Source organism: Mytilus edulis, chromosome 5 (genome assembly GCF_963676685.1).
Source record: "Mytilus edulis chromosome 5, xbMytEdul2.2, whole genome shotgun sequence".
Classification (NCBI taxonomy): Eukaryota; Metazoa; Mollusca; class Bivalvia; order Mytilida; family Mytilidae; genus Mytilus; species Mytilus edulis.
The window spans coordinates 26510585-26534985 of record NC_092348.1 but is presented as its reverse complement, the minus strand read 5'-3'; the positions used below and the strand labels follow the sequence as shown (position 1 = coordinate 26534985).

At 31.8% G+C, this 24401-nt stretch overlaps 1 protein-coding gene across 1 annotated transcript in view; it reads right to left on the bottom strand.

Moving 5' to 3' along the window:
- Positions 1-24401, bottom strand: part of LOC139525015 (uncharacterized) — a 93247-nt gene that overhangs the window by 32298 nt on the left and 36548 nt on the right. The window contains exon 4 of the mRNA XM_071320191.1: positions 6630-6859. Within this exon, the coding sequence (XP_071176292.1) occupies positions 6630-6859 (230 nt within the window). The remainder of the gene's footprint in view (positions 1-6629; positions 6860-24401) is intronic.

The following is a 24401-nucleotide window of genomic DNA, read 5'->3' as shown; positions in this document are numbered from 1 at the left end:
AGAAAAGGCTCATTCCTAAGGAAAACATGTGGATATTTGATGACATGGCAGTTATTCAAACCATTTCTAGGATACCAAGCATTGTCTTCGATTTGGTAATTATTATTTTAAAAACCATCCTTTTAGTTTCGAAAAGTGGTCCGGCATTGATTTTGTCACTGATTAGTATCCCACAATATGCATAAAGAAATTAGAACGACAAGTCCTTGGGAGGGCAAATCATTACGATAAGTTCTAAACCATCACAATCGTGTTCTTGGGAATGGAAGAAATATTTGTTAGTTGCTTTCGTTGAATTCTTTGGTTTTGAAAAGAGAAACAATCCTATAGATTTACACTTGAATGTATAGATTTATTTGTATCACATGAAAGTATGTGTCACAAAACATATGTTGAAAATGATATAGCGTAGAATGGTTTTTGCTTATAATCTAACAGGAAGAAGCCCATAAAAAAATGTTTCTTAATGCAAAAACAAGCAGCTGACAAAGGTTATGACTCCATTGTTAAAAGACCATCTGACACTGATGTGGAAGTATTGGCTTACTATTTTCACAGCTGCATATCAATGCAAATTATTAAATGTGCAATCAATGTGTGAGAAATTTGGTGAGAATGTATGTAGAAAACTGCCAGGATTTCACGGCAATACAGGTTGTGATTCAGTAAGTGATTTGTCTGGTAAAGAAAAAAAGCAAAGCATTCGGCTTTTTGACGCGTTATGTGGAGTTTTCAGAAGGTCTATTCCATCTTGTTGTAACCTTTGAATAGGTTGGCGACGAGTTGTCAAAACACTGGAGAGATTTTCGTGTTCTATATATGGCTACGAAATTAAAAATATCGACGAATAAAGATCAGAACGTTTTGAAATGCCAAAGATGCAATGTAAAAGCATATTAAACAAGCCAACTTTCAGACGAAGATTTGGTAATCTGCTCTTAAACACAACACTGGTATGTTGACAAACAATTATGGTTGGATGTTTTAATAGAGCGCTTTGATCAGTATCAATTTGCTAGACCAACCACCAGCGTTAGATGCTTTGATAATTCTGATGTGCTGTTCATGTCAAGCTGGTTGTGCCAACAAAGATGTTCATGTATTTAACAAGGTTTATCCTGAACAGATAGCTGTATGTTAATGCTCGAAAGCTTGTAGATGTAAGCATTATCAAATCGTTGATATTGCTAACGATGACGACGAAGATGATGGAAATGATGATAATGATAATTCGGTAGATGCAGGTGACCAAACTAATGATGATTCTATGGAATGACCTTAAAATATGGTGATTCGTTTGTTAGATTTTAAAAAAAAATAGAAATCTAGAAAACCCTGACAGTTTTGTGTGTTTTAATATGTGAGTTATTACATGAATGTGATGTATAAATTTGTGACAGAATCGTGCATTTCTGGTTGCTTATGTTTGTGGGTGTCGTTGATTCAATGTTTTTGTTTCTTACCTTTAAATTGTTTTCAACAGCTTGTATATACTTTATGCATTATGTTTCAATGTGAAAAAAATATGCCATTTTATCAAGAAAATTAGTACGTATGCTACTTTTCATTCAAAATCATGACTTTTGGAAACTACCCTCCCCCTTTTTTTTCTTGTCCTCTACGATTTAAAAGTTTATTAAAAATTAGCCTGCGTTTTAATAAGATATGATGTGTTCCATTTAACAAAAAGTATAGTACTGAATACCTGGTTATTTTTACATTTTTCTGTAAATATGTGCAAAACAAAATTTTTGATGTACCCTTAAATAAGTCCCTTTTTAGTCCCTTTTGGACACTTTTTCAAAAGTCTAACACCTCTTAAAATGTTCTTCAGATATTACTCTTTAAATCTATACAAAAAAATTGCGGTACCCTGGGGTGTAACACAGAACTGCATTTTTGCCCTACCAGCTGATGGACTATTAGTGGATGTGGCACTTTGTCGAATTTTCATGAGAAAGGCAAAAGGTCAGCTTGGCTAACAATGGAAGGTTTTCCAGATGTAAATGATACTTTTTTTAGGCTTAAGTACGGAGCGAGGCACGATGTGAATTGTTTGCCAGGAAGCAGCGGCATTGTGATGCAATTCCGCCTACAAGAGGTTCTTTTCCAGAGCATATCAAAAGAGAAGTATATCAAGAAGGAGTTGCTTGGGCTCAGCCTGATTCAGGTATTCGACAGGTACGTGTTCCAAGTCATGAACACTGTGGTTGTATGAAAGAAAGAATCAATGACAGTTGGAAACCAAAATGGATTTCTTTGACTGCCGTTGCATCCTCGTGTCAGACAAATTTGAAATGCGGAGCCGAAAACCGAGCTGTGTTGGTAACTGTAGATGCTACCGTTCTGGTCTTCCTTGAACGGGTTGTTGTATATGCAACTATCAGATAATTATAAAATAAGCAACCTGTCTTTCTAACCAAACTAGGCATTTAAACTTAACAAAGAGTGTTAACACTTGTTAAGTTGATGGAAATAATAAAAATATTTTCTACGTATTTGCCTCCATTTTGGAACCGGAAGTCACTATTGTTCTTCATTTATGTGTTGTTTCGTCGTTCTTAGGAACTTTTTTTTTTAACGTTTTATCATAACTTACATTGGATTATACATCCCTCGTGAAGTTGCTTTAAAGTATACAAATTGAAATTTTTGACCTTTTTGCTGGCATTTTGAAACCGGAAGTCACCTTTAGTTTCATTAATGTATTGTCTAGTCGTAATTTAGGAACTGTCATTTACTTTTTATCAAATCTAACATTGGATTTAACATATAACACACTTTTTAAAGGATTAACGAATTATTGTCAATTTGTAATGACGCCATTTCCGAAATGTGTGGTGGCCATCTTGAAAAAATGAAATTTAGTCAACCTCTATACCAAATTTCATGCTTGTATCACGATTTGCACAATTATGTCCATAATATCTCCCACTATCAGTAGGAAAGGTAGTTTTGTGAAATGATTCATTTTTAAAAATAATTTATACAGTCTAGATCCCGCTAACATGTTTAACCCTGCCACATTATTTATGTATGTGCCTGTCCCAAGTCAGGAGCCTGTAATTCAGTGGTTGTCATTTGTTTATGTGTTACATGTTTGTTTTTCGTTCATTTTTTTTATACAAATAAGGCCGTTAGTTTTCTTGTTTGAATTGTTTTACATTGTCATATCAATCCTTTTATTGCTGACTTTGCGGTATTGGCTTTGCTCAATGTTGAAGGCCGTACAGTGACCTATAGCTGTTAATGTCTGTGTCATTTTGGTCACTTGTGGATACATTGAAGTTGTCTCATTGGCAATCATACCACATCTTTTTATATAGATGGGATATGTTCTAAATTTTAAGTGTGCATGCTTAACCAAAAATGTAACAACTGGAATCCGGGCAAAATCAACTGCATTTGCGTTCGAATAATCCAAGTTTACAACAAGAAAATTCTGTTTGCATATAAATGTAATTATATAAACCGCCTACTTTCATGAATCATGACTTTTTCTCCCAGAAACGCTAATGGTCTGAACCCTATGCAGATGACATACATTGTATTTCTCAGGTCCTCAAATTTTCAAATCTATTACATGATAGAAGTACCATGAGCTATGCCTATGGTTAACTTACATGTATAATTTATTTTCAGCCTGAAAAGGGGGGGTGTCATTGTTTTGTTGTTCGACACGGATATTGTTTTGAAATTATTTCCGCTAATTTTACGCTTACATATTATTTTTCAGTGGTCGTGAATCGCTCTTTGAGCATGTATATTCAATTTCGTTAGTACTTACTTTTCAGTTTAAATTTCCCCCTTTTCATGATTTGTTTACATCCATCTTTCTCATGTTTGTCAGACCTTTTCTAGTGTAAGACAAAGGTGAAACTGCTTCATAAGCTACCAAAATGAAGATCGTTATCTATAATTACGATCTGCATTACAGTATTCATGAAAAGCAGTTCACATGTTCGATTAATGTGAGTTATTCTCTCTTCATTCTTCTCTTAGCATCGTTCTCCTACGTCAAAACATGCTCCATATTTATTTTTAGAACGGAAGTACTTTTTCGACAATGACACTTTATTAAGTTTTAAAATGGCATTTAAAAGTTATTCAGCTCTTTCTCAATGTATTAGAATAAAAAAGATTATTTAAATGATCATATTTTATTGTTATGGAAAATTACGACAATGTACATGACTTACGATATCATTGCGCAACTTTATGCGCAGACGGCGCGGAAATTTAAACCCCCGAACTACCTTAAGCTTTGATGTGGTTGTGATATGCTTGCTTACTATATGACTCTCTGTGGAGCGGATGGACTTGAATGTAGATGAATTTAAAATTTTTTTCTTAAGAACGTCCGTGTAGTATTTACAGCATACCACCACCACATTGTTGGCTGCTTTGTCGGCCGGTACAAACACAAACCGCTTTGAAAGTATTTGAAGTTTATTTCTTATTCTGGAAATAGGTGTATTATGTACTCTATTATTTACTTCTAAATTATTTTGAATATGTGATATTCTCTTATCTACCACATTCATACATTTATTTAAATAAGAATCAAGAGATTTTTTAACAGATTTTTCCCGTTTACACCATTTTTTACAAAACGAGGAAAGAGCATCTTTGGTGACTTGACGACACTCTTTCCAATCTATTCTAGATGGAGGACGATATTTTGGTCCTTTTTTCAAAAAGTTTTTAACCTCTCTGTCCTGGACAATATTGAGGTCCCCTGTAATAACATGGCCATAGGGAACATATCTAAACTTCGACGATTCACAGTTTCAAGTTAAGGGAGTATTACTATCTATATTCACGTCTGATGTAACTGACGTATAATTAAAAATTAAACTTCTGCTGGATTTTTTGTATGTGTATGAAATTATAGGTGGTTCTATATTATCAAAATAGGGAGGTATAAAGTTTTGAACGGTAGAGTCATTAAATATACTAGATAAGTTGATAAAATCAATACCTCTGCTATAATATTTAATTTTCAAAAAATGACGTTTATGATCTTCAGGTTTGTCGATACGCGGGAACAGCATATAAAGGGCAATAACTCCTTAAGGGGTCAACTGACCATTTTTGTCATGTTGACTTATTTGTAGATCTTACTTTGCTGAACATTATTTTACGGTGACCTATACTTGTTTGTTAATGTCTGTGTCATTTTGGTCTCTTGTGGACAGTGGTCTAATTGGCAATCATACCACATCTTCTTTTTTTATATTATTGCTGTTTACGGTTTATCTCTATCTATAATAGTATTCAAGATAATAACCAAAGCGGCCAAATGTCTTTAAAAATTACCAATTGGGGGGCAGCAACCCAATAAACCCTTGTCCAATTGAACTGACATTTCAGGGCAGATAAATATTGACTTGATAAACAATTTAACCCCTTGTCAGATTTACTCTAAATGCTTTGGTTTCAGAGTTAAAAGCCAAAATCTACATTTTACCCCTATGTTCTATTTTCCCCCATGGCGGCCATCTTGGTTGGTTGGCTGGGTCACCGCACACATTTTTAAAACAAGATACCCTTATTATGATTGTAGCTAAGTTTGGTTAGATTTGGCCCAGTAGTTTTAGAGAAGATTTTTGTAAAAGATTATACAAAAATTTACGAAAAATTGCTAAAAAATGACTATAAAGGGCAATTACTCCTTAAGGAGTCAACTGACCATTTTGGTCTTATTGACTTATTTTTAAATCTAACTTTGCTGACCATTATTGCTGTTTACAGTTTATCTCTATCTATAATAGTATTCAAGATAATAACCAAAAACGGCAAAATTTCCTTAAAATTACAAATTCAGGGGCAGCAACCCAACAACCGGTTGTCTGATTCATCTTTAAATTTCAGGGCATATAGATCTTCACGTGATAAACAATCCCCCCCCCCCTGTCAGATTTGCTTTAAATGCTTTGGGTTCAGAGTTATAAGCCAAAATCTACATTTTACCCCTTTGTTCTATTTTTAGCCATGGCGGCCATCTTAGTTGGTTGGCCAGGTCACCAGACACATTTCTGAAACAAGATACTCCAATGATAATTGTGTCCAAGTTTGGTTAAATTTGGCCTTGTAGTTTCAGAGAAGAATATTTTTGTAAAAGTTAACGACGACGACGGACGACGGACGTCAAGTGATGAGAAAAGCTCACTTGACCCTGTAGGCTAGGTGAGCTAAAAATGAGGTCAGAATTAACAAAAAACATGCCAGACTGAAGTGTACATTGTGAAATATTTTCATACACCAAATATAGTTGAACTTTTGCATAAAGTATTAAAAATATAGATCAAAACCAAAAAAACTTAAAAACAACAACTTTACCATAAAAATGAGGTCCTGGTCTGATGACACCTGTCAGTTGGACATGTACATCTTACAATTATTTCATAGACAAAATATAGTAGAATTTTTGCATATAGTACTAGAAAAACAAGCCAAAACACAAAAACTTAACTAAAACCACTGAACCATGAAAATAAGGTCAAGGTCAGATGACACCTGCCAGTTGGCCATGTACACCTTGCAAACCTTCTATACACCAAATAAAGTACAGAAATGACAACTACTCATCTCTTCAGTATAATTACAAAAAATATATATATACATACATTAGTTACATCTTTCCAAGCAGTATTGAAGAACTCTGTGTCTAGTTTGCCATCATCCAGATGCGCCAGGTAATTCCTGTAGTGTTTGATCCTAGCTAAGTCTGCAGCTGGTGTGGTTTCCATAGCAGAAGGTAGACAGTCAAATCCACAAAGAGGAGGGGTGATTGGAATCAAATTCCTCAGTAATAGCATCATTAAAGTCAAATCAAAAGTTTTAGAATCTGGAACATCTAGAAAATACATACATGATACAAGATAATAAAGATTATAAAAGTAAAAGCAAATAGCAAGTCTGTTCAATGATATATTTTTAGCAAAATCAATACTTGAGAATATTCTAATAAAAAAATGTATAGTGAGTTCATTGATTACAGTTGCGAATAAGGGATTCAAAACAACATAAATTTAACTGTCTTGAAAAAAGTCTAATTTAATAACACTATTTATTTGAATATTGTTTTCAACTTAGACTTTTCGACTGTGCAAGGGCTATATAGCCAGTTAAGGTTTTTAAAAACTTGTATTGTTGTATTGCTAATATTTCTTTTACTTGTCATGGTGTGAGTAAAAAGAAAATATCAGGTCAATATCTTCAAGCATGAATAAACAGTGTGGAGAATTGATTATATGAGTTTATTTTTCAAGTCCAAGAACCATAACTCTGCACAAAATTATCAGATTGAAACAAATATTTTAACTGTATTTGTAACTTAGCTTGTCATGATAAAAATATTAATATTTTAACAGTGATCAATCAATATTATCAATTTAATATCAATCAATACCTTCAAACATGATGAAAAAAGTTTATAAAACACTCTAACATTAGATATGATTAATTGTTCTCTGAAATTAGAAATGATTTAATACAATGTATATCTATTCAAAAATTATAATCAAACATAATACATAGTTCCAAATATTTTTTTCTTTCATTTGTCACAAACTAATATAGATAGATTTGTAACTTATATATAAAATGGCACCATTTTTTATCTACACAATTTAATGTAATGAAATATATATACCTTAATAAAAATATATTATTGTCTAATTAAAGGATTTCATTCATCAAAACATATATGTACATAATTTTTTTTTATTTATATAATTATATAGCATTGAGATAATCAACTATTTATATTTTTCACCCCAATTGATTGCAGAGATCCAAACTTTAATTTTGATGCATAAATTAATAATCTTCTCTTTCATTTGTGTCTTTGATTGTAACTTTTTAAAGTGATACAAAAAACTTCTCCATATTAAAATTAACCCTTTTTCAAATTCACTGAGGAAACAAAGTGATTGATAAATCTTTTAATAAAGAAGATATATCAAATAGAAAATACATTCAGCATTCCAATTTTCTTTGTTTGTGTTGCAGACTCCTGTTATATTTTACCCCAAACAAAAAATACAGAAACTAGAGCAAAAGAATCCTAATTTTTTAAAATTTGGAATCATTGCTTGTCTATAAGGACCGAAATGTTATTTCTATTTTGACTTATTTGCATCTTATGCACTTTGGATCATATTCAAATTGATTTTTTTGACACATTATTTTTAAAATGAGTTTAAGCTTCCAAACTATGAAGTTCAACTAAATTCTATTAAATATTCAGCAAAATCGTTTTTTGATAACTTATAAAGAGACCTGCAATCTTCAATTTTTTTCTGGACTTTTCAAATAATTAACTTTATATGGTACTTTATTTCTCCTATTTTGATGCACCTCTGACACTCAATATATATCTAATCATAACAGTTATGCATCATCAAAAAATCCCATGATTTCTAGATACAGTGTATACACCTTTCAGATTTAACATTTAAATTTCATTTAAAACAATATTTTTTAACTATATCATGTGTACATTGTATATTATCATGATTATATATATTGTTTTATACATCATGTACATGAGTTCAGGTCTCATCACATTTCCCTATCATTTGTTTGGCAGTCTTTGTAATTTTAAAATGGGTCCGTCACGCCCTTCCCTAGATTTTCCATCAAACATGATGGAATTTTGTGATGGAACAAATGCCATCAAATTCCATCATCTTGATGGAGTATTGGAACAGCTTTCCATCAACTTTCCATCAATGATGGAAAATGGTTGATGGAATTTTTTTGATGGAATATTTGTTCATGATGGTGGAAAACTGATGGCATAATTTCCATCTGATGGATAATTGATGGTATTTTTGCCATCTGATGGATAATTGATGGAACATTTTAACTGATGGAATATTTTCCATTACATGTAATATGCATGAAACTTGATGGAGAATTGACCATCAGATGGAAATTTGAAAATCTTTCCATATATGGCATTTTCTGTGATGTTATAAAACAATATTTGTTCTCTGTTGTCTATAGGTAGTCCAGTTACATGTGTGTATCTTTTAGTTCAGTATCCCATTGGAATCTCTGTTCTTAAAGTTGAATTAGTTGATGGCAAATTCTGCAAAATAAAAATAAAAGAATCTAGCATATTATAAACATGATAAATTAAAATAAGTTAACATTGTAAAGACATAAAGTAAGGTTATTAGTTACTTGTCATTTGTGGATATATAAATGTATAATTGTCAGTCATACCACAGATCTCTAATTTTAAAGCAAAATTATTTTATTGGAATTAAGTACTAAATAATTTTATAAAACAAATAATGTTTTAAAATGATACAAAATATGAGGGGAAGGACAGGGGTAAGGGAGACAGGGAGAAAGGGGAAGGAGAAAGGGGGTGGGAGAAAGCAGAAAGGGGGTAGGAGAAAGGAGAGGAAGGCTGGGAGAAAGGAGAAAAAATAAAATATCTCTCCTTTTAAAATTTATTCTAATATTTCAAGAAAAAATATCTCAAAAGGAGATGTTTTATTCTAATGGGAGAAAGGAGAACGGGGGTAGGAGAAAGGAGAAGAGGGGTGGGAGAAGGGGGAAGGGTACCCCCTGTCCTCCCCCTCAAATATGATTCCTGTCGTACACAATTGTATGATATGTATATTGACATTTTTTGTGTCATTTGGTCTTTTGTTGATAGTTGTCTCACTGGCAATTATACCATGTATACCACATCTTCTTGATTAATAATTTCTATAAATCTATGGTCTAGTTTTTTTCTCTTGACTCTGAAAAGCTAATAAAACATTTTAAATGTCACTTAACTTTGAACTTAAAGAGCATGCACATATATTCAAAATGGTGGAAATTCTAATACATTGTACTTACCAAAAGATTTAATCCAGAACATGTGTACACACTAATCTTCTTAAATCCAAGAGACAATTATGTCATCAGAAGAATACATCTGCACTATTCAATCCCAGTCAATAGAATTAATAAGAACCTTTTGATCTAAATCCATTGTAAAATTCATAATTTGTTAATGACAGAAGACATCTTTGCTTCTTGTCTTTTTTTATCTTTTATTTGTTTTTCAATAGTCAGGATTTAACATACATGTACCCCTACACTACCACCTGACAAGGGTATCAAGGGGTTACATATTATAGAAAATAATTCAGTATACAATTTTTATCACTGACAAATTGATTTTTACAATTATAATATTTAAGGTTACATATAAGTTTTATTTGGTAATATTTTCTCGCTCTCTGACTTTCTCTCATACATTACAAATACTCTTCACTCATTTGTTATGCTACAATATGTATCTTGACTTACATTTAAAAAAAATATATATATTTTAAAGACAAAAAAAAAATAAAAAAAAAAATAAAAAGCTCAAGGATAAATTTTTGCTCATAATATATATAAAAATAAAAATAGAATTTCTCATTTATATGTAACAATAATTAGTTGAATATTACATGTAAAGGAGACCAAAATTTTTCACACACTTGGACTCTGTTATTTTTCTCTGCAATATAATGTTCAAGAAATTGGTATTTCTTTATTCTATTCTTTAACCCAACCATATTTGGTTTTGTTTCATTTAATTTACATTTGTATATATAATTCTTTGTAATTATGACTAACAGATTCAGTAATAAACTTCCATGTTTGCAACCAAGAAACACATTCTCTTTGTTAAGAACAAAGTTTACAAAAAAAAAATTTACTGCATTTGAAAAAGATTGCCACAATTGAAAAGTTACTGGGCATTCAAAAAAAAGGTGTTCAATGGTTTTCTTCACCAAGTTTACAAAAAGTACACATCTTGGTGTCTTTTAATTTAATTTTGTATAAAAAGGTATTAGTTGCTATGATTCTATGCAGAAATTTGTATTGAAAGGTTCTTAAATAAACATCTCTACAAGATTTTTTGGTTATCCTGAAATATTCTGACCATTCTGTTAAATCAATAATCAACAGTTCTTCCCATTTCGAAAATTTGACTGTTGGTAGTTCTATAACTTTATTTACTAAATTTTTATATACAAATTTTGCTTTCACATTACCTATAATTCTCTTTAAAAAAAATATCACCATTATCAGGCTTATCCAAATCTTGCTTTAAACAGTTCTCTTTAAGGCATTTTTTTATAGTCTGAGGGATTCTTGAAATCAGACCATGATATTTGATAAAATTGTTGATTTTTACTCTTTCTTGAAATTGTTCAAATTTATAAAAAATCATATTTTCTTTATTAATAAGGTCACTTACTGACTGCACACCTCCTTGTTTCCATTGAATATAATATGGGAAATCATCCAGAGAAGAAAAGTTCAAAATATCTAATGATAAAATGTCACTGACAGAATTCTCAGTAATAGGTTTTGCTATAGAAAAGCATAGTAAAACATCCTTCCAGAAGGGATTTTTACATCTTTTAGAAATCTCAATTAGCTTTTCTTTCTGTAGAAGTAAAACCCTTTCACCCCCATACTTTGTGAGGTCTGCCAGTAACAACTGCTGCCAGCCACCAAGTGGGTTTGACATCAGTCTTTTTATCCAACTAATTTTTAAATAGATATTAAAGGAATGAAGATGTACCATATTAAGTCCACCTTGTGAAATATCACCAATAAATGTGTTACGCTTAATTCTGTCTGGTTTTCCATTCCAAATAAAATGATAAAATAGTGAAGTGAGCTCTGTTAACCTGGATTGTGAAAGGTTTGGCAATGCAGTCATTAAGTGTACCAATTTTGAAAGAGCAAGAGATTTAACTACTGTAATTTTCCCCAATAATGTTAGTTTACGATGTTGCCAGCTTTTCAGGATTGCAGAGACTTCTTTAATCTTCTTGGCAAAATTAATTTCTGTGATACAGTTTAAATCTAATGAAAATTCAATCCCCAAAAGTTTAAAATTTGAATGTGACCAATGAAGTTTTAAATCGGGACAAAGAATCATATCTGAATACTTTTTGTTTCCAACCCATAGTGCTTTTGTCTTTGAAGCATTTATTTTTAAACCCGAAATTTTATAAAAAGATTCAAAACATGAAAGTGTTTCCCTCAACGATATTTCCTTTCCATCTAACATAAGAAATGTGTCATCTGCATACTGGCTTAAAAGTGATTCATTATTATCTACAGTTATTCCCCTTATTTCAGGATTATCTTTTAATTTTAAAGATAGTAATTCAACACCAATAATAAATAAATAGGGTGATAGAGGATCCCCTTGTCTGCAGCCTCTTTCCAATTGAACAAAATTAGAAGTATGTCCATTATTTATAACACAACTTGATGCCCCTGAATATAAAGTTTCAAACCATTTACAAACTGAAGGCCCAAAATTAAAGCTTTTTAAAGAATTTTTTAAAAATAACCATTCTAAGGAATCAAAGGCCTTTTCAAAATCAACAAGTAATGAAAGACCTGTCTTATTATTTTCCTCAAGATAGTGCATTAAATCATATAAAAGGCATGTGTTTTCACCCATAAATCTATCTTTGATGAAACCTTTTTGTGTATCACTTATGACAAATGGTAAAACTGGTTTAAGTCTATTAGCTATAACAGCAGAAGCTATTTTCATATCAGTATTCAAAAGACTAAAAGGGCGCCAGTTACTTATATACTGTCTGTCTTTCCCCTCTTTAGGAATGCATGTAATTACACTTTGATACTGAAAACCAGAAAATTTTCCAACCTCATATCCAAAATGTAGAGACCGAAAGATGAAAGGACCAATATCTTTCCAAATTTTTTTATAAAAGTCTACTGTGTACCCATCAGAACCTGAACTTTTACCATTTGTCATAAATTTTAACGAATCAGCACACTCTTTAAAAGTTAAATTTCTCTCACAAAAATCTCTTTGCTCTTCTGTGAGCTTAATGTTATGATTAAAAAATGATGAATCATCACAATCTAATTTTTTGCTTGAGTATAAATTTCTATAAAAATTTTGTTGTTCAGTTAGAATTTTTGATTGCTCTGATATATGTTGACCTTTATCATCTATTAGTTCTGTTATTGTTTTCTTTATAAAATTTTTCTTTTCTAATTTACAAAAATAATTTGAACATTTTTCACCATTCTCATGCCAGTTAGAGCGGGATCTAAGCAGCAAACCTTCAACCTTCTTTTGTCGACAATTTTCTAGTTCAAGCTTTTTATCAAGTAAAGATTTTTGAACCTCATCATTTGGAGAATGGTTCATAATAGTTTCTAAATGTAAAATATTATTTTCAAGTTTCAGGGTGAAATTTTTTTCCTCCTTTGATTTATTTATGCTGTAATTTATAGACAAAGATCTAATCTTCATTTTCAATATTTCAAAAAATGTTTGATCATTACATGACAAATCAACAGAAAGAAGATCTTCCATATCACCTGACAGATAGTATTCCAAAATAGTATCCTTAATGCATGATTTAACCTTTTGTATATAATCTGCATCTCTAGATCTGAGTAACTGAGAGTTAAATTTCCAGTAACCTTTGCCCCGTTTCTCTAAACAAGCTGAGAAGGTGAAAATAATTGCTGAGTGGTCAGTTCTATAACCTGGTATAATTTTAGTATTTTTCATTAGTGAAAAAAGGTCTTCTGAAATTAAAAAATAATCTAAACGACTTTGTTTTATAGGCGAGGACTGACGCCAAGTATATTTCCTATCTTCTGGATAGCATGTACGCCAAGGGTCAAGTAGTTCAAATACATCAATGATTTCATCAATTTTTTTACGGGAGTTAGGGTTTCTATTATGTTTGATATTATATGTATCCATAAATTTATCTAAAACAACATTCCAGTCACCACATAATAAAACACTTGTGTTTTTAAAGGATAAAATGTTCTGCATAAGTATATCAAAGAATGAAGGTTCATCAGTATTATAACCATACAAACAGGCAAAACTCAATCTTTGTGAAAAAATTGTTAAATCTAAAACAATGTAACGACCATTATCATAAGTAACAGAATTATGCACAACACAATCCAGACCCTTTTTAAACATAACAGAGACACCTGCACTTTTACTGTCTTTATGACTGAAAAAACATGTGCTTCCCCATTCATCCTCCCAATTTTTTTCAATGTCTTTAATACTATGAGTTTCTTGGAAACACACTATTGAAGTATTTTTACTCTTAGCCCAATCAAATACATCTGCCCTCTTTTTGGAATTTGAGAAAAGACCCCTCACATTCATTGATAATATCGTTACATTATTATCCATGATTACAGGGTTCGACACTAACGGTAGTCCGGTAGTCCGGTGCCCCCCTAAAATCTAGGAGGACTACCAAAACATGGTTAATCAGTAGTCCTGTGGACCACCTGGAAATTTGTATATGGTCTGGCTATTTCAATGCTAAAAATTGGCATAAAAGTCCTCCCAATTATGTTTACATTATTCAAAGACAGTGATGGCATTTGGAAGAACGTAATTTTATTAACATCACTTCATCTATAATGATTATAGATGAAGTGATGTTTTAAAAACCATATAAGTAAGTTCATAAGCACAAATATACAATTGTAACAAATCTGACATACACAAACATACACACATACAAACATAAGATGTTGCTTATTATTTTCTTCATTCAGCATTGAATGTATTAATTAATTTACAGTATGGCAAGTAATAACAAGTGAAACTGCGAGCTACTGCTCACTGATGATACCCCCGCCGCAAGTGGATAATATTAATAGTGTAAAAATATGCAAGTGTTCGGTAAACAGGAAGTTGTCGAGTGATGAATCTGAAAACGCATCACACGGTATAGCTGACTTATAAAAATCCTGAAACCAAATTTCAGAAATCCTTGTATTGTAGTTCCTGAGAAAAATGTGACGAAAATTTTTAACTTGGTTATCATGTGTAAAATCATACAATTGTTCGGTAAACAGGAAGTTGTCGAGTGATGAATCTGAAAACGCATCACACGGTATAGCTGACGTAGATAAATCCTGAAACCAAATTTCAGAAATCCTTGTATTGTAGTTCCTGAGAAAAATGTGACGAAAATTTTTAACTTGGTTATCATGTGTAAAATCATACAATTGTTCGGTAAACAGGAAGTTGTCGAGTGATGAATCTGAAAACGCATCACACGGTATAGCTGACTTATATAAATCCTGACACCAAATTTCAGAAATCCTTGTATTGTAGTTCCTGAGAAAAATGTGACGAAAATTTTTAACTTGGTTATCATGTGTAAAATCATACAAGTGTTCGGTAAACAGGAAGTTGTCGAGTGATGAATCTGAAAACGCATCACACGGTATAGCTGACTTATATAAATCCTGAAACCAAATTTCAGAAATCCTTGTATTGTAGTTCCTGAGAAAAATGTGACGAAAATTTTTAACTTGGTTATCATGTGTAAAATCATACAAGTGTTCGGTAAACAGGAAGTTGTCGAGTGATGAATCTGAAAACGCATCACACGGTATAGCTGACTTATATAAATCCTGAAACCAAATTTCAGAAATCCTTGTATTGTAGTTCTTGAGAAAAATGTGACGAAAATTTTTAACTTGGTTATCATGTGTAAAATCATACAAGTGTTCGGTAAACAGGAAGTTGTTGAGTGATGAATCTGAAAACGCATCACACAGTATAGCTGACTTATATAAATCCTGAAACCAAATTTCAGAAATCCTTGTATTGTAGTTCCTGAGAAAAATGTGACGAAAATTTTCAACTTGGCTATCATGTGTAAATTCATACAAGTGTTCGGTAAACAGGAAGTTGTCGAGTGATGAATCTGAAAACGCATCACACGGTATAGCTGACTTATATAAATCCTGAAACCAAATTTCAGAAATCCTTGTATTGTAGTTCCTGAGAAAAATGCGACAAAAATTTTCAACTTGGCTATCATGTGTAAAATCAGACAAGTGTTCGGTAAACAGGAAGTTGTCAAGTGATGAATCTGAAAACGCATCACACGGTATGGCTGACATATATAAATGTTGATACCAAATTACAGAAAGGGTGGATGTGTAGTTCCTGAGAAAAATGTGACGAAAGTTTCATGGGACGGACTGACTGACGGACGGACTGATGGACGGACTGACAGACTGATGGACGGACGGACAGACAGAGGTAAAACAGTATACCCCCCCTTTTTTAAAGCGGGGGTATATACATAATTCTATCAAAGGAATAGATGTTAAAAAGGGAGATAAAATTGAATATTTATATCATTATAAATGTTAGAGTTATTTCCCCTTTACTGTATAGTGACAGTATAATTTATTTGAATCAAATTTTTCAAGATGAATATCTCTTATATTCTTTACTACAAATGTATTTATATAGGAATATGTAATTCACGACTGATATAAAACACTTTTTACTTCAGCAATTATCTTTTACATTTATATCTATCTATTGAAAATAATAAAAGGCTGGACATTATTCAAAAATTAAATTAAATGATGTAACTGACTAAACAAGACTGATTAAGTTCCCTCTTTCAATTTCTTTTTCATTTTTTCATCTACATTATCAAACAGGTCAAATCTTATTCTACTACTAGTTTCAGTTTTGGCATACACATTACAGTTGTAAAACCATACATTTTCAAATTTTTCAGTGTTTTTAAGTCTTGCCATAAGTCCAATATTGCGTTGTGTTATATCATCATGAAATTTAAGTTCATTTTTCAAGGATCTTTTTTGTCGCATTATCCGTATTTTAGTGTCAGTGTTTCTAACCTTCACGATAACAGGCTTCTGGTAACCTTCTTTTCCAGGTATTCTGTGGTTGGCTAGCACATCACTGGGCTCAATATTTACATTTAGGTCACTATTTACTAGTTCAACAAAGGCTTTTTTCAAGTTCTCACCCCTTTTTTCAGGAAAGTTGAGCATTCTTATGTTATGTTTCCGACTGTATTGCTCATTGTAATTGGCTAACTTCAATGCATCAATAGATCTGTTATTATTGTCACCAACCTTTTCCACTAAGTTCTCAATAACTCTATCTTTTGCCCTGATTATTTCCCTCAGATCCTCATTCTCTATCATCAGTGTATCTAACTTATCATCAAGTTTTCCAGTTGACTCCCTTATTTTACACTCAAACTTACTGGTGATCTTCTCTTCAAAATGATTTAATAATTTCTGGACAATGTCACTAACTAAACTTTTTAAGTCCTTTTGTTGTACTAAATTAACCATAGCACTATTAAGATCAGTCTTTGTAACTGTACCCTCAAGAGATTTTTTAATTTCACTTAAATCATTTTGAATACCAGTCAAGTCAATTCCTTCTACACTCTCATTTGCAACATCTGAATGGGATCGTTTGTTCTGCTTGGATGGTTTTTCCTTTGTAGAGTCTTTAGAGGAATCATTGCTCCCAGGCTTTTTAGATGCTAACATAGTTTGTACAGTTCTTACACCTTTATTATCCCCAGGCATGGTTGTAATACAGATAACACAACTCAAAAATCAATAATCACAAATACTTTTTCCAATCCAAAATATATAAATCCACTATAGTAAATCCATCTTTCAACAAAATGTGAAGAAAATCATATTCTTGTAAAGTTCATCAAATTCCAAACATCATGATATGATTTCCATAAATAAATTCCTTCAAAAACCTGCTTTAAATTGCCAAAAACTGCAGAGCTAAAAATCAACTCACTACTCTATTGGCAGCCATCTTAACTTTTTTTTTTGCTTCTTGTCTGCATGTTCATGAATGTTCAAATTTTAATTTGTTGATTTGTTGAGGTTGTTGAGGTTGTGTAGGGTCTTGCGACAATTTGATTTCTTTGAAATGTGCCCCTAATAAATACTGTTAATTATCTAAATCTTGAATAATTGCTATAAATTATATAAAAAATATGTATTTATAGTTTGTAGTTTATCTTTATGTTATAAGTTAGAGATATTGCAGAAGAATGCATAAAAACATGTGCTCTCCTCATTGGGTCTCAAACTCTGTGTTCATTTATGATGTCACATCCTGTACACAAAGGTTAAAGGAAAACAGATTGGCACCTGACACCTGTGATGGAAAAAATTTCTAAGTTTTTTTCCATCAAGAAAAATGACAGAGTCCAAATACCATCCCTCTTTCCATCAAAGAAAATGTTTAAGTCCAATTTCCATCAAAATTCTTTCATTTCCATCCTATTTACCATCAGATGGAATAAGTGCCATCATATTTTCCATCAGGGGTAAAAATGCAATCCAATTTTCCATCAAAGGGTAAAAATGCCATCCAATTTTCCATCAGGGGTTAAAGATTCCATCAAATTTTCCATCAAAAGAATGATGATGGAAAAAATATTTCTAATTTCCATCATTCTTTGATGGATATTTTTGTTTTGGGATGGAATTCCATCAAGTACCATCAAATTTCCATCAATTGTCCATCAAGTGTTGATGGAAAATGAAGAAATTGATGGAGGATCTAGGGAAGGGTGTAACACTTATCATTTTAAAGATTTTAAAAGTTTTGAAATTTTTAGATTTTTGGAATTTTGATCAAAGTCTTAAAATATCAAAATTTCAAATTGTGAAAAAGTTTTGAAATTTTGAAATCTTAACCAAATTATCAAAATATTAAAATTTTAAATATCGTTTATAAATTTGATAGTTTAGGAATTTGATCAAACTTTTAAAATACTAACCCTAATGTGCAATATGATTATTTTACTTTTTGAAAGTTTGATTTTTTAAATTTTTGATTAAAATATCAAAAATAGAAAAGGGGCGAAAATAGGGGTACCTGTGAACACTGATGTTAACACGGCTCTGATAACAATTATTCTTAGTTATAAATAAATAGCACGAAATATATCAAATCATTTTTAATTACAAAATAAATAATGAAAAGAAGAAGTCGCTTTTTATGAAACATATTAGACATCACATGGGATAACAGTATCCCGAAATTTTAAGGTTGTGCATCTATTAAAAAAACAAACTTAAACCTACGGTATTTAAACCGGAATCAAATAAGTTGATTTAAATGTCTTATATAAGGTTAGCGTTTGAGATAAATAATTTAGAGCTATTTGGTGTTAACCAGTGCCCAACATTAAGAAGTATCAGTGAAAACTGACCAACTCGCAGTAAACCAAATAGTATTATTCGCCTTTTTGATGTTTCTGATGAAGGTAGATCCAGAAAAAGCGCTTCGGTCGCATGCAACTTTAAACATTTTGTTTTCTTTTTTATCGATTGCATGACGATAATATATTGCCTTTTATGATTTATTTCAGTTCCAAGAAATGATACGGAAGGAATACTTAATGTATAGCGTCGCAATGAACCTTGTGCTAGGCGTGCTTCAGCTGGCCCCTAGACAAAAAAAGTGTACTGGTTCAGTGATTATAGACGTCATACTAAACTCCGAAATATAACAATGAACTAAAATTAAAATCATACAAGACTTAAAAGGACAGAGGCTCCTGATTTGGGACAGGCGCACAAATGCGGCGGGGTTAAACATGTTTCGTGAAATCCTAACCCTCCCCTATACCTCTAGCCAATAAAGAATGAAAAAACACACAGTAATACGAACAGTAAAACGCACTTGAAAAGGAAATACAAGTCCTATGTCAGAATAGGAAACAAAAGAAACTAATCAAAATGACAATGATAATAAATTAACAAAGGACTACTATATATAAGTCTAGCAGTTACTGCCATACGCCAGTTCCAGACCTCAATTAAACTAATTGAAAGGTTTTATATGTCTTCATTATGCACACTCTCTCCCTGTTGCATTTATTGCTAATTTGTTCTGGAACATTCATGAAATATTTGCCACTGGCAACAACAAAAAATCGATAATTTAAAATAGGTTGTTTACATACACATTACGAAGAACCGTAGGATTCAACTCCCTAGGACAAAGTAGCCCTTATAGATGGATTTTGATATGTTTCAACTTCACTTTGACCAAACACCTCTTCAATTGTTTCGGTTCTTATTTTTCTTGACTTGAAAATTTCAGTTTCAGCGTTCCGTAGGTGAATTCTTTACTTAAAATTCAGCGTTTTACATTGTACTGGTTTTTCGAGAGCAACATTGGTGTACGGCCAAAAATGGAAAAATCCATCATGCAGCTGACAGTGTGGCTTCTCTTTACACGCCCCATTCTGACTGGATGTACATGTGTTCTTTTAGTTTGCTTAAAGTCGATTGTTGTACGATAACTTAAAAATGCTCAAATAACAAAATGCAGATACGGAACAATAATATCCCTTAATACAAAAAAATCACTTTCCTTATATTTACTATTTAAAAACAGTGGTTGATTTAGGACCTGGAGCTACGTATATGATAACCAGTCCAAACGTTGTCTATAAGGGAGCAACCATTTAACTTTAAAAGTGGGGTGTAATTGTTTTGTCGAAGCGCTAACAATTTTATTACGTTTTTCATCGCTATTAATCAAATTGTCTGGTTCAAAATTAAACACTATAAGGCATGGAGAAAATTTGGATTCAGAATTTTTCTTTTGTCCTCTGCTGGCACAGAATATTATTTTTTCATCAAATTGGGGATCAGAATTTTTTAATGTACCATTATCGAAGTCCCTCGTGGTAGTATCAAAGTAAAAAAAAAGTGACTATCTATATATTGGATTCCCCAAAAGATTACCATTTATTGCTGATATAAACTTTTGAAAAGAATTTTCAATTTTCAAAATGCCGACACCTACAAATGGATAGATGGGCGCTTAATGTAGTACATCGGCAACTATTACATAAATATGAATGCTAGATGGGCGCAATGTAGTACAGCGGCAACTATATCATAAATATGAATGCTCGTGAAAATAATGTTTATGGTATACGTTTATATATGATATGAAAGGTTTCAACTTTTACAAAACCAGAGCTATAAGTTGGATTTAAACGTTTACTTTATTTGGCGTTTTTAATTTTATTTGACTTTATTTGCCTTTTTAACTTAATTTGATTCGAGCGTCAGTGATAAGTCTTTTGTAGACGAAACGCGCGTCTGGCGCAAAAACCGGCAAAATTTATATCCTGGTATCCATCTATGATGAGTTTTTATAGATACCTTGTAACAGTATCTTGGCTCCAATCTACTAATATTTGATCTTAGTACTCTTAATTTCAGCGTAAATAAGATATATATAAATATTAAAAACCTCCCACATTGTAGACTAGCACAACCTTAATTGGGACACCATGCATTCAGTATTCCTACCGTACCAAAAAAATATTAACTAAAATCATTGATACAAGTCAATTTAATTATGATCGTCATACAACCGATAAAAATGAAAACATAACGTTAAAAGTTACGACCGAAGCGCTTTTCTTGATCGACCTTCTTAGGGAACGCTCAAAGCTGAATATTTAGGGTCACAACTAACAAAGAACAGATCAAAACGTTAAGGATGATCGTTCATAATGTACATGAAATGATATATTCTTTATAGCCAACATGATTGCAGAAAGTAAGAAGTCGTAGAGCAAAACAGAAAAATTTGAAATCAAAAGAGATAATACACCGTGTATTGAGCCTAGTTTTTATTGCTTAGAGATCAGTAGAAAATATATATACATGCTCAACCTAACCATACTATTTGACCTACTGCGAGTTGTTCAGTTTTTACTGGAAACCAGCAAGTAAAATGGCCAATATCAGAGCCGTACGTCTAGTTTTGAAATGAATTCTCTTCTTTTGAGAAATATTTATTTTGTCATCCAATTTTTACCGCTTACAACTGTCTGTCTGTGGTTTTATTTCATACATAAACTTTTAAGTATCAGTATGTTTTCAATTCATATTGTTTCGTTTCGTTTCGCTTTTATTTCGTTTCGCTTTTATTTCGTTTCGCTTTTTACAGGTACCCCTCTTTTTGCCCCTTTTCTATTTTTGATATTTTAATTAAAAATTTTAAAAATTAAACTTTCAAAAAGTGAAATAATCAAAATTGCACGTAAGGTTTAGTATTTTAAAAGTTTGATCAAATTCCTAATTAAACTATCAAATTTAAAAACGATATTTAGAATTTCAATATTTTAATAATTTGGTTAAAATTTCAAAATTTCAAAACTTTTACACAATTTGAAATTTAGATATTTTAAAACTTTGATCAAAATTCCAAAAATCTAAAATTTCAAAACTTTTTAAAACTTTGAATTGATAAGTGTTACACGGAACAATGGGCTGAATTTTGTGGCTTATTGTGTAAATTAATTCTGCAAAATATCTTTTGGAAACCTCGAGTATTTATATATATATAAAACAAAAATGATGTTAAAAAAAGATGCCAAAGTTGTCAGGAGTAAACACTTTTTCTTGACATTTTTAAACTAGAGGCTCTCAAGAGCCTGTGTCGCTCACCTTGGTCTATGTGCACATTATCAATGGACACAGATAAATTCATGACAAAATGGTGTTTTTGTGATGGTGATGTGTTTGTAGATCTTTCTTTACTGAACATTCTTGTTGCTACAATTATCTCTATCTATAATGAACTTGGACCAGTAATTACAGTGGAAAATATTTCCTAAAAATTTACAAAAATTAACAAAAATTTATGAAAATTGTTAACAATTGACTAGAAAGGGCAATAACTCCTTAAGGGGTCAATTGACAATTTTGGTCATGATGACTTATTTGTATATCTTATTTTGCTGAACATTATTGCTGGTTACAGTTTATCTCTATCTATAATAATATTCAAGATATTAACCAAAATCTGCAAAATTTCCTTAAACTTACTAATTCGAGGCCAGCAACCCAACAACAGGTTGTCTGATTTGTCTGAAAATTTTTAAAGCAGATAGATCTTGACCTGATAAACAATTTTACCCAGTCAGATTTGCTCTAAATGCTTTGGTTTCAGAGATATAAGCCAAAATCTACAATTCCCCTCTATGTTCTATTTTTAGCCATGGCAGCCATCTTGGTTGGTTGGACGGGTCATGCCACACATTTTTTAAAACTAGATACCCCAATAATGATTGTGGCTAAGTTTAGTTAAATTTGGCCCAGGAGTTTCAGAGAAGAATATTTTTGTAAAAGATTACAAAAATTTACGAAAAAATTTGTCAAAATTGACTATAAAGGGCAATAACTCCTTAAGGGGTCAACTGATAATTTTGGTCATGTTGACTTATTTGTAGATCTTACTTTGCTGAACATTATTGCTGTTTACAGTTTATCTCTTCCTATAATAATAGTCAAGATAATAACCAAAATCTGCAAAATTTCCTTCAAATTACTTATTTCAGGGCAGCAACCAAATAACCGGTTGTCCTATTCATTTGAAAGTTTCAGGGCTGATAGATTTTCACTTGATGAACAATTTTGCCCCATGTCAGATTTGCTCTAAATGCTTTGGTTTCAGAGATATAAGCAAAAATCTACATTTCACCCATATGTTCTATTTTAGCCATGGTGGCCATCTTGGTTTGTTGGCCAGGTCACCCCACACATTTTTTAAACTAGATACCCCAAAGATGATTGTGGCCAAGTTTGGATTAACATGGCCATGTAGTTTCAGAGGAGAAGATTTTTTTAATAGATTACTAAGGTTTACGAAAAATGGTTAAAAATTGACTATAAAGGGCAATAACTCCTAAAGGGGTCAACTGACCATTTTGGTCATGTTGACTTATTTGTAAATCTTACATTGCTGAACATTACTGCTGTTTACAGTTTATCTCTATCTATAATAATATTCAAGATAATAACCAAAAACAGCAAAATTTCCTTAAAATTACCAATTCAGGGGCAGCAACCCAACAACGGGTTGTCCAATTGATCTGAAAATTTCAGGGCAGATAGATCTTGACCTGATAAACAATTTTACCCCATTACAGATTTGCTGTTAATGCTTTGGTTTATGAGTTATAAGCCAAAATCTACATTTCACCCCTATGTTCTATTTTTAGCCATGACCGCCATCTTGGTTGGTTGGCCGGGTCACGCCACACATTTTTTAAACTAGATACCCCAAAGATGATTGTGGCCAAGTTTAGATTAATATGGCCATGTAGTTTCAGAGGAGAAGATTTTTGTACAGTAGATTACTTAAGGTTTATGAAAAATAGTTAAAAATTGACTATAAAGGGCAATAACTCCTAAAGGGGTCAACTGACCATTTTGGTCATGTTGACTTATTTGTAAATCTTACTTTGCTGAACATTATTGCTGTTTACAGTTTATCTCTTCCTATAATAATAGTCAAGATAATAACCAAAATCTGCAAAATTTCCTTCAAATTACTTATTTCGGGGCAGCAACCAAATAACCGGTTGTCCTATTCATTTGAAAGTTTCAGGGCTAATAGATTTTCACTTGATGAACAATTTTGCCCCATGTCAGATTTGCTCTAAATGCTTTGGTTTCAGAGATATAAGCCAAAATCTACATTT